At 35.1% G+C, this 13,321-nt stretch overlaps 1 protein-coding gene across 1 annotated transcript in view; it reads right to left on the reverse strand.

Annotated features, from left to right (window-relative positions):
* LOC106877214 (phosphatidylinositol-binding clathrin assembly protein LAP) overlaps positions 1–13,321 on the reverse strand; it is a 162,746-nt gene that overhangs the window by 15,955 nt on the left and 133,470 nt on the right. The window contains exons 16-17 of the mRNA XM_089343179.1: positions 10,511–10,579; positions 4,376–4,483 (exon numbers count right to left, since the gene is read on the reverse strand). Coding sequence (XP_089199305.1) covers positions 4,376–4,483; positions 10,511–10,579 — 177 coding nt within the window. The remainder of the gene's footprint in view (positions 1–4,375; positions 4,484–10,510; positions 10,580–13,321) is intronic.

Consider the following 13,321-nt stretch of genomic DNA (forward strand, 5'->3'; position numbering starts at 1 on the left):
GAATCTGATTATATACATTTAAGAGCATTTGAGAGTGTGTGTAGAAGTAGTGAGAGAAAGAGAAAAACAGAGAGAACCAAACCAATCCTAAATTGGTTTCTAATGTCTTATAAAATTACAGTACATAAGTGTGTGTGTACATGTGTATATATATATATATATATATATATATAGTTATCGCCAAGCCAACATGGCAGTCCCAAAATTAGGACAAAAGCTGCCGTGAATATTAATAACTCTCTCTCTATATATATATATATATACTCTTGAATCTGATTCTATGCATCTAGGTGCATTTCTAAGTGTGTGTGTGTGTGTAGACATAGAGGGAGAGAGAAAGACAGAGGTGAAACCAATCCTAAATTGGCTTCTGGTGTCTTATATACCGAATGTATTTGGTTGCATAAATGATACATAGGGAATAGAAATAAGCTTTTCATACATTAAAGTAAGTAATATCAGTGTAATTTTGTGATTTGGTTTGGTTTTCTGAGACATTCTTTTGGGAAAAAAAAAATGTGCATCTTATACAACAGGAATGTCAAACAGCAGAATCTCTATGGGACTTATGGTTCATATACATGTTACAGTGGTGGGAGAGGGGGTGGGGGCAGATGAATTTAAACCCACATTTACAACAAAAATTTCCTTCGTGTTAATTCTTCAAGTAAAAATCTTTTGAAACCTTTTATTTGCTCATTAATCATCCTAAATTTACCCTGCACGTGTAAGCAAAAGAAGGGCATTGTAGCCACTCGTTTTTTTGTCTATTTGTGTGTTTGCAAAATTACTGGAAAATGGCTGAACAGATTTTCACCAAATTTGGCAGAAATACACATTGGGTGAGTGGCTCAAACTCATTAAATTTTCATGGATGGGTGAATCAAAATGTTTTAATTTTTGTTACGTATACATAAATGATGTCAATTCGTTGAAATATGAATTTGTCTGAGATTACTGAATTAAATTTTATTTATCCTTGTGTGTACGCTGGGTATGCATCACCCTTCCGATGCCTTTTTTTCATTATTAATTAAATTATTATTAATCATTTTTATTGTTAAAAAGTTTTGGGGTTCCACATTTTTAAACTTCTAGTTATGTCACTTGCGGGCTGCACTTGTGTGTGAGAAGGGCCATATGTGTCCCATGGGCTGCATGTTTGACATGCCTGTCATACAACTATAATGCATGTGTATGCATGCGTATATATACACACACACACACACACACACATATATATATATACAGAGAGAGAGAGTGATACAGACAGACAGACAGATGGCATTTTTGATGGTATAAAAATGTACAGGCATATGAGGGGCACTGCAAATTTCAGCAGCACATATTTAAGAAATAAAGGTTTTTGTGCATTGACGCATGTCATATTTAAAGCAATCTTGCATGAAGGACCTCAGGTGTTTTCTTTGAACCATTTTTTTTTCCAGGAAAAAAAAAATGGTTAATGCATCTCAAATGACACCAAATGTGGTACTTCTACAAACAGTTAGCAATATTTCCAAAGAAATGTCTTAAACTATAGCAGATGGTATATCCTCTACGAGGAGTAGAGGGGGAGGTGCAGATGTGAACATACAGCTAAGGTGAATAGCTATGACAATGCTGATGCAGTGAAGTCAACACAAAAATAGCACGAGGACAAAGAGACAGAATGGTGCAAGCAACAACAAAAACATCAAACATAGATTAAGCATATATATATGTGTATCGTAAAACAAACGAAACAAGTTCATACAAACATGTGAGCTTATGTGTGTGTCTGTGTGTGTGTGTATATATATATATATATATATATATGCATACACACATGCAAACATACTGCACAACATCGACTAATGAAGCATACACATAGATATGATAAATATATACCATTGGTAGTACGACAAGCCACTGTTACAATTCAAGAAACTCAACTTCTCATAAAATATACACAGTGCTTGAAGTATTGAGCCCTTTTGTAAGCATCTGTACACTACAACATTTCTACACACGCGTGTGTATGTACATATATATATATAACTTACTGAAGATGATTTCTGGGTTTTTTTTATGTCTTGTCTTGAGTTTCATGCTACAGCAATCTTCAGGTGAGTTCTCAGCTGAAGGTTTCAGTAGCATGAAACTAGAGTTACAAGAGAAATATGCATTGTGCACACCTCTCTCGTTCATTTAACACAACTCAATGTTTGTGTATACATTGTATATAAGTGTTTACACTACACCTAGCCAGTCACAAATTATCCAGCTTTCTTCAAAATCTAAATGGCATATTAGGGAAACTGAGAAAAGTAGGTAACTGAACTTACAAACGGGAGAAAAGAACTCAATACAGACGTAGTGTGCATACTTTTTTTATTTATTATTATATGTGAAACTGGAAAAACTCAACAGAAAATAGCTGAGATTGTTGTCAACTATTACTCCTAGGTCTCTGATATTATTAGATGCTGTGAGTGGTTCCCCTGGAGGAAGAGAATATGGTTATTTTAGCAAAGTCTTTCTTCCAAAATCATTAGTTCAAATTTTCCCTCATTTAACCACATTTTGTTTTTGCCTGCCCACTGACCTACAACATGTAGACCAGTCTGGAGTTTAGTTGGGTTTTCTTCTCCGTTGGAGACATCAGTGAATATTTTCATTTTGCTGTGTTTTATGACACTTGAAATTTTGTTTATATAGACTATAAACAGAAGCAGTCCCAAGACAGTCCCTTGAGGGACACCACTGGTGACTTTTGCTGGGCTTGAGTGGATCACACTGAACACAGCATGTGTTCTGTTCTCCAGGAAATATTCAATCCAGTCTAGTAGTTTCCACGGATTCCAACATTTCACAATTCTGACTTTAGGATATTGTGGTTGACTCTGTCAAACGCTTTACTGACGTCAAGATATATGACATCAGAGTTTGAACCTGATCCCAAGGCTTTAAGGACATCATCGATGTGGTGTAAGAGCTGTATTAAACAGTCCCTGTCATAGCGAAAGCCATGCTGGTTTGAATTTAGGAGACTGTAGCTCTCCAGGAGACCAGCTATCCTTGATCTCACCACCCTTTCAAACACTTTGATAATATGGAAAGTGAGATTGGGTGATAGTTGACTGTGAGGGGTTTGTTTCCCTGTTTGAAAACCGGGATGACAGACTGGGATAAGAGCTATTTCGCTATATAACCTGAGTCTAAAAGATTTCTCCAGAGGTTGGTTACAGGAACTGCAAGTTGGTGTTTACATTCCTTCAGGAGACTAGTGGGGAATCTATCAGGGCCTACAGCTTCCATTACCTAGGTGACCAAGTCAGTAGCAAGGGTGGATGCCCTGAGAGTGTAGCTGCTAGAATAAGAATAGCCTGGGCAAAGTTCAGAGAACTCCTACCTCTGCTGGTAACAAAGGGCCTCTCACTCAGAGTAAAAAGTAGACTGTATGATGCCTGTGTATGAACAGTCATGCTACATGGTAGTGAAACATGGGCTGTGACTGCTGAGGACATGTATAGGCTTGAAAGAAATGAAGCTAGTATGCTCCACTGGATGTGTAAGCACCCTGAGAAAAAAGTTGGACATAAGAAGTATCAGATGTGGTGTACAAGAGAGATGACTGTGCTGGTAAGATCATGTGATGTGTATGGATGAGGACAGCTGTGTGAAGAAGGGTTCACCCTAACAATAGAGGAACCTGCAGAAGTAGAAGACACAAGAAGACATAGGATGAGGTGGTGAAGTGCAGCCTTTGAACATTGGGATTCACTTTGAGAAGACCTGGCAAGCCAAGTGAGATTGTAGTTGGGGCTGATGCCAGTGTTGCATAACTGGCCCGTTAAAAAAAGCACCCACTACACTCTTGCAGTGGTTGGCATTAGGAAAGGTATCCAGCTGTAGAAACCTTGCCAAATCAGATTGGAGACTAGTGCAGCCTCCCAGCTGTCCAACTCATGCCAGTATGGAAAGTGGATGTTAAATGACGATGATACACACACACACACACACACACACACACACACACACACACACACACACACACACACACACACACACACACACATATGTGGATGTAAACTTTTAAAATTTAATCTTTCTATGCAGCCTCATACCAAATGATCTGCAATATATATATATATATATATATGAATTTTACAATTTAAAACATTCAGTTAGCGGGTTTCATGCTGCTAAACATGCTTTAAACTACCCATGATTGTTAGATATAGGCATTACCGTAGGAAAAAAACAAAAAAAACTCAAGTACATCATAAACAGCTTCCCCGTTGAGGTTTTTCCAGCTTCACAAATGAATTAATAAAATGGTGCAAAGATAGAGAGAGAAGAAATAGAAAGAGAGAAAGTTAAGGTCAAGTACCTGCAGGTGGCGCTGGTGTAGTGCTCTGTGCCATTGCAGCAAGAGATGCAGAAGTAGTAGTAGTAGTGGTAGCAGCATTAGAAGGAGATATCATGTCCATTACCCCTGCTAGCACATGCAACAAAAGTTAGGAAGGACAAGATTAGTCGCATTTCTTTCGTTTTTTGATATTTTTTTTGTCTTCACCTTAGACAAGTTTCTCTAAACCAAAGCTACAATTGTACACAGCAAAATATTAAGCATGCAAGAGCCACATTCCCACCCAACCCCTAAACCTTCTCCCCTTCTTGTCCCCTCCCTTCTACCACTTTTCTTTTCTCATTTTTCTGATGAAGGACTAGTGCCCAAAACCTTAAGAACCCTTTCCTCACCAGCATCAGATTAATAACACCATTGTTAACACTTGCCTCTCTTGTGTTTTTTCTTGCTTTTGTTCATTCATCATATATTTTATTAGTGATTTCTTTTTTCCCTTAACAGGATTTGAACCCAGAATGCAGAGCCAGAACATATATTGCAGGATAATCTATCAAGCGCTGTAATGACCCAACCAATTCACCAATATACACAGAATTTAACGGTAATTTAACAACAGTCTAGATTTATGTGCCAATTAGTACCCTTGCTTCCATGTTATAAGTACATCTTTTATCTTCTACTTGTTTCAGTGAAACAAATTAACCCCAGGACTTATTTTTTGAAGCCTGCATGCTTAACTAAATTCAGCCTCTACTGATATATATATATAGAAAAATTAAGAAATCATTGGTCTCACAGGGAACCAATAGGCTGAGTAAAACATTTGTTAATAAAGATTAATATTTTTGTAGAAGACAGATAATAATAAAAATAATCATGTACTAATTAACAAACAGCTAAATAGACCAGCTCTTAATTCCTTGGTTGTTTCGTTCCCATGAGTTTCGAACACCTACCTCTTTCTTTACAAAGTTACATTTTTGTAATCCATTTATTGAATTCAGTCATTGGTCTACAACCATACTGGAGCCTTTAACCCTTTGGCATTCAGATTATCCTGTCAAATGCTTATTTATTCATATGTTTTTAATTAATCATGCCTTATCTCATAGCTTCAAGATTTCAATGATGTGATTGTTTATTTTTAGAACGACATTGTAGGGTAGGTGTGAGAGGCTACTCTGAGCATAAAACAGAATATTTGGACTAGCTACAACCAGTTTAGAAACTAAAGGTTTAAGAGTTGTAGTCAATAAAATGAACTTTGGTTCTTTGGCATTTATTTAACTTATTTAGTTTGATTAACAATAAAAGCACCTGCCTGTCAGTTCCATTTGCTATTTCTGTAAGGGTTTCAATACCTACCCTCATAAATTTGGGGTAGTGTCCAAATAAGTATGATTGTGAATATAAGCTGATGAAATGGGGTTTCACTGAAGGATCTCTGGAGCAATGTTACTTGACAGGGTGCCCAGTTTGGAGAACCAGGGAGTCTCTCCAGCTCAAGCCCCCTACTTTAACACATTGAAGAGTCACAGTTCCGGTACTACGATCATGTGATTAGAATGTCACAAAAAGGAATTGCAATACGAATTCTTCAGGGTCAACTAACTGGTAGGAGACCTATGGGTAGGCCAAGAATGAGCTGTGTCTCAGTTGGTCACACTTGAGAATGTAGCAAGAATGTCAAATAATGGTAGCTTCTGATAGGACTCTAAGGAAGGGGTGCCTAAGAAATCTATTGTCACAACACTCCCAAGAATGGTGGGCATTTTGTCTGATACACATACCATTTTGCCAATCTACCACCCTAATAATGAGAGTAATAATAGTGATAATAATAAACAATATTAACATGAATAATGATAACAATAATAATAATGATACAAACAAGAAACAACAGAGAAAGCAACATTATAAATGTATATATATATATGTAAATGTATATTTTGTACTATTTCATTTTCAAAACAAAGGCTAAAAGAATAAAGACTGTTTTACAGTTGGTTTCAATGGAATGACCAGAGGAAGAGCAAAGCAATTAATGGTGTAGAAATTAAATTAAAAAAGATGAAAGCCTGGTACGAAAACGAAAAGCAACATGGTTATAAAGCAACATCAGAAGAAAATACAAAATACAAAAGCAAGAGAAATGGGGAACAACAATAACAATAAGAATAAAGAGAGAGAGAGAGAGAAAGAGAAAAAAGAGAAAAGCAATTTTAGAAACAGCGGGGAGTAAAATGGGTACCGTTTTTGATGGCATATTACAGGCACCCAATTTCAGAAGCATAGAAAAACGTTTTGGGGGACATTTAGGTCTGTTAGATAAACTCTACTTTGCATGTAGGAAAGGGTTGATTTTCTTTAGAGAGATTTTGGGTAAATATGTGCATCTTATGCACCACCAAATAGTGTGTGCATGTGTGTGTGTGAGTGTATATATACATATATATATGAATGTGTTTGTGTAGGTATATATACATACACATAAATACATACATACATACATATACATACATATATACATACATACATATACATACATATATATATATATATACATATATATATATACATACACACATATACATACACACATATACATACACACATATATACATACACATATATATACATACACATATATATATACATACACACATATATACATACACACATATATACATACACACATATATACATACACACATATATACATACACACATATATACATACACACATATATACATACACACATATATACATACATACATATATACATACATACATATATACATACATATATATACATATATATATATATATATATATATATATATATATATATATATATATATACACACATATTCACATATATACATATACACACATATTCACATATATACATACTCACATACATACATATATATATATATATATATATATATATATATCATCATCATCATCATTATTTAACGTCCAGTTTTCATGTGGGCATAGATTGGACGGTTTAACATGAAGCTGGCTAGCAGGGAGCTGTCCAGACTCCAACTGTCTCTTGTGACCTTGTTTCCATACACACACACACACGCAGATAGCATAAAAGACACACAGGGATATTAGACGTAACCCAAGTTCAGGTATCTTTTATTCAGGAAAAAAAAAACATATATGAAACCCAATTTCATATATATACTCAGGGTGAGTTTTTTGAGATTTTCACTGGGGGGTGAAGTGCATATTCTATGCCATCAAATTTGGTAAGTAAATTTCCAAAGCAAATTTCTAAGACATTGTTTAATTAAAAAATGTTGAAATATTTCACAAAATTACAGTGTTAACAAACAGGTCAATTAATATAACAATTTTGGAATTAAAAAGAATATCTAATAGCGTAATTTTGATTGTTGTCATTTTGAACTCTTATCAAACTGTAAAGGTGTTTAGGTTATAAATAAATGTAAAATTAGAGTTTATTACATCGATGAAGAGCCATTTTAGACAAACATTTAAGAGCTTTATTATCTTGAGTTTTAGACATAAAGATAAGTTGAAATTCGGTCTGGTATATATAAATTAAAGAAACATAAAAAAAAAAAAAAAAGGAAAACCTGCTAAATTCACTTTCTACCTTTTTTCGATGTGTTGAATATTTCCGTAAATCACTGTGGCTTCTACTTACACATGCAGTTCCACCAGGTCACAGATAGGGGGAGGAAAATGTTGCCACATCAAGAATTAGGTGGAAAATGGAATTTAACAGGTTTGGTTTTGATTTTTTTTTTTTTGTCTATTTGTTTTTGAAATTTTGTGAGGAGAACAGCTCTTCCAGGATGCGAGTGCTTCACTTTCGATGATGCAGGTTTCGGATGAAGTCACTTGCCAAGAGAAATACAACTCATACATCGAATAAAAATAACGATGAATATATATATACACTCACATATATATACAGATGCATACACACACATGCATACATGAACATAGATATATACATACATATACATTAATGCCATGAATGCATTCATTTATATGTATATATATTTATACATAAACACACGCTTGTAAACAACACTCAATATACATGTGTACATACATTTATATTTATACATATATAAACAGACACACGGCCTGAAATTTGGGGGGAAGGGGCCAGTCGATTAGATCGACCCCAGTATGCAACTGGTACTTAATTTATCGACCCTGAAAAGATGAAAGGCAAAGTCGACCCTGGCGGAATTTGAACTCAGAATGTAAAGACAGATGAAATACCGCTAAGCATTTCACCCGGCGTGCTAACGGTTCTGCCAGCTCACCACCTTTATATATGATTATTATATAAGGAAGTAGCACTTAAGTTTTGCTTAGTGCCTGGTCATAACTGCATCCTGTATAACATCTATGTGTCCGACAATTTCTCCTGCATATACATATACACACACACACACACACACACATATATATATATATACAATAATATAAATGATATATGTATGCATATATACATACGTATATGTACATACCTACATATATATGTATATATATACATGCATATATGGGTACAGGACATTAAAAAAAATGTGAACGAAATGAAAAATGAAAGAAACAAATAGAAAAATGAGACAGGCAACATTGTTTGAAACGCAGAGTAGACAAAACAGGGGACAACTGATGAAGGGACTTTCTTTATGTTGCCTGTCTCGTTTCTCTATCTGTTTCTTTTGTTGTTCAAAAAAAGTTCGTTTTCCATGTTTTTGTTTTTTTATGTTCTTGTTTTTCATTTTGTTCAGGTTTTTTTTTTTTAATGTCCTGTACCCATATATACATATGTAGGTATGTACGTATGTGTAAGTAAATATTCATATATATATATTATTTATATTATTATATGATAGAACACCACACATCCATTTCTAAGTAAGTTTTACCTATATACATATACATACATATATATATATATATATATATATATACACATACATATGTACATACATATTTATATGTACATGTTTCTCTACAGTCACACACATCTCTATACAGACAAAAGTTTGTATATGCACGCACACACACACACACTTGTTTAGACACATTCATACATACTAACACCTATATTCAAAACTCAACATAGATACCACAATAATAAAAAAAGACCATATTCCAAATTATTATTATTATTATTATTATAAAAGCATATAAATAATTAATGGAAAAATTAAAATTTAAACAGTTATTTGTAGCCGCTGCATGGATGCTGGAAAAAGCAAAAGAAGTGGCTATTGTTTATCCGTTAGAAAAATTGCTACACTAACCCGTTCAGTTTTTTAATTTCTGAAAATGAACTGGGACATACTGGCAAAATGGGATTAATTTTATTTCATGATTGAGGAGGTTTTTATGACAGAACAGAATGGCTTTTTACTGAAATAAGCAAAGCTGACAAATATCTCTCTATTGGTTGTAGGCTCTTACCAACTTACAAATTTACCCATTTTATATGTAAATTTCAATTTCTGGATTTCAAATTCCAAATATATTTGGACGAAGTTGTATCAAATTTTGTGACTAGGGCAAATATGTATGTTTGTGTTGGTTATAATGCAGTTTGAAATGGTTTGCTGTTAAGCAATCAATGTTTAACATTAAACAATATGATTGTGTGGTTGGCAACTAATTTGTTTCCCCTCTTGTGTTCATATTGGATAATATAGTCCTCAAGAGGTCTTGACTGTAGAATGTAAGTGGAGATTTAATAACAGAATGCCAGGTAAATTTCAATTTCTGGAATTCAAATTCCAAATATATTTGGACAAAGTTGGATCAGATTTCCTGACTAGAGCAAAAGGTATATTTGTGCTGGTTATATTAGGCTTGAAAGAATTTTCTGTTAAGCTATATATTTTTAACATTGAACAATATGTTTGGGTGGTTGGCAACTAAGCCATCTCCCCTCTTTCATCCACATTGAATAATACGGTCTTCAGAAGGCTCTGAATGCAAAACTTCAGGAAAAATTACAACTGAATGGCAGGGAGAAGGCAATTTTGTCCGATGTTCTACTGACTGGTCAGTCCACTGCCACCCTGTCCAGTAAAAATTATATAAAGTGTTAGTGTAGTTAATTATTACAGGTGGAATGGTTAGTGAATATTTACCTGTTGATACTGAGGAATTAGGGAATGCTGCAGCAAAAGCTGCATCAGTGGTAAATGCTGATTCTCCGGCTAGAAAATCAAATGAAATAAAATAAAGAACACAAATATTAAATGGTACCCTACAGAAACACACATTTATTCTTTCGATAATTTCAGTCATTGGACAACAGCCATGTTAGGGGTTTTTAGAACCATCTTAGGGGATTTTAGATGATTGATTCTCATACTTTGGTACTTATTTTATTAATTGCTTTTGCTGAATGGTTAAGTCCCAATTAAGATACATAACTTGGAAGAGACAACAAAAGGTACTTTTGTTTGATGCACCAAATTTCCCAACCATGTTCTTTTGCCAATAAACAACAACATGTACACATGTGATGAAATTTCTGCACAGTTTCCGTGCACCAAATTTCGTTGACAGGGCATGGCTTATCTTGATGCTTTGGAGATGATACTTGCCTATGTTTCTGCATACAGGGATTGAAATGAAAACAATGAAATTGTTAAGAAGTGAACACTATTAACCAAGCAACTATGCCTACACACACATCATCACATGTCCACAACAATTTTTGTTTCATTTAACGAATGTCTAATTAAAATGAGAAGGGGTAAAGGATGAGGTCTGTGGAATATAAGTATGGGTTCTATGATTTGGAGGAAAATCATATAAAGGTTTTGTGCCAATTTAAGTTTGGAAACTGGGCTACACGAGGACCACTTAGGTATGGACTGAGTTCATAGATCAAATCCAGCTTGAAACTACGTACTCAGGAATAAGACAATTGATGATGATCGGGCTAAATTGATTGAAACACAGTACAGATGGGAATATAAAAAAAAAAAACAATATGGTAAACAAATACCAGGATTGGTAGATCACCAGATAATATGCTGAGTATTATTGGATGTCTTAAATTATTTTGCATTCTCAGCTCAAATCCTACTCTTACCCAATTTGCTTTCCATCCCACCTGGGATTTAAAGAGTCCAACACAAGGTCCAGCATCCTTGTTGCAGTGTGGTAGCTTGTATGCTTCAATGACCCTGAGAGTTATTCCAGCAGAGTGCAAGCCCCTGGTAGAGCTTCCCATATTGGACAGATCAAAGGATTGGGGCCCATACTAGTATGGACCACCTCTTCCCAGAGGTAAAAAATAGGTTTGTGTAGAGCCAATACCCCTCCCTAGAAATGAGCAAAGCTAGAGTAGGGTCAACAATTCCAAAACCAGCAAGACCTGGGTGAAGAAGGCCATCCCTTAGGGGAACCTGACACAGTTCAGAAAAATCTGAAAATAAGCGGGAATGGTTAGGCCACACCTTAAGGAATCTAACTGCAAGCAGGCCCTGATTTGGAACCCACGAAGGAAGCAGAAGAGCGGATGCCCTAAAAACTGCTGGAGATGAGATACTGAGGTAGAGCTGAAAAAACAGAGATTCAACTGCAGAAAAGAGACAGTCTAGAGTCAAGAACAGTAAAGAAAATTTGTTGATAGGCTCTACTCCACAGGGAGCTAAGGGCTGAAGTAAGTAAGGTAAAAAAAATAAGCACTAGGAGTGAAGTAAGTGATTCTGCTCTAAAAGGTGATGCCCCAGTATGGCCATAGTCCAATGAGTGAAACTACTTAAAGAATGAAACAAATCTTTAAAGATGAGGGTTAGTAATCTGAAAAATTTAAATCTTATCATGAATAAAAATGAAATATTTTAGCGAGTCATTTATACAATTTATTCATATTTTCATGGATAAATCACATGGAAGCAACTGAAATGAGATGAGATATATAACTAGGTTAGTCATTGGTTGAGCAACTCTGATCAGGTGGAGACCAAGTGACTGATGAGGTTTTTTTCCCCAATGGTGAATGCTAAAAGCTGAGATAAAACCAGAAGGATATGTAAACCTAATTTGAGAGAGAGAAAAACAATTTAAATTGAGAATTGAACACCAGTAATGTTTGTCAAACAAGCAATTGATGCAGGATTTGAATCGGTTCAAAATGGTGAATTTCAGTAGGAGTGTTTATCAAACAAGCAATTGACATGGTTTGAATCAAAACCTGTGACGTGATGAACGTCAGTGTTTGTCAAACAAGCAATTGACACATGGTTTGAATAAAAATCAGTGCTGTGTACTTCGGTTACATGTTTGTCAAACAAGCAATTGTCAAACAAGTGCTTTGAATTCAGATCAGCACAGCAAATGTCAGTAATGTTTGTCAAACAAGCAACTGATACATGCTTTGGTTTATATCAACAGTGAATTTCAGTAATACGTTTGTCAAACAAGCAACAGATATGTGCTTTCAATTCGCATCAGTGCAGTGAACGTTAATAATGTGTTTGTCAAACAAGCAATTGATACATGCTGTAATTAACATGCTCATCAGACAAGCAATTGTCACATGCAGTGAGCCACACTGGTGAGGTGAACTAACATTGTGTTCATCAAACAAGCAAGTGATACAAGGTTCAAATCAAATTACAGTACTGTGTAGTGAACACAGTACTGCAAGTGCTAACAATTGAGACACATTTGGCTATACCATAGTAATAAATACATGCTTGGAGTCCTATGACTCTTGTGAATTTAGTAATGTGCTCATTGAGCAAGCGGTTGGTACATGCCTTAAGTGACATCAATGCCATGAACTAAGCATATATGTGTTCATTGTCAAGCAAGCAACTAAAACATACAGCAATGAGAAAAGTGAAATGTGTTGATCATCATTTGATGTCCCGTCTCTGCTGCTTGCGGCATATTGATAGAAGAAAATCTCCCATCACATTTTATGGTCTGTTGACTGC

The sequence above is a fragment of the Octopus bimaculoides genome, chromosome 27 (genome assembly GCF_046866305.1).
Source record: "Octopus bimaculoides isolate indiv1 chromosome 27, ASM4686630v1, whole genome shotgun sequence".
NCBI classification, from domain to species: domain Eukaryota; kingdom Metazoa; phylum Mollusca; class Cephalopoda; order Octopoda; family Octopodidae; genus Octopus; species Octopus bimaculoides.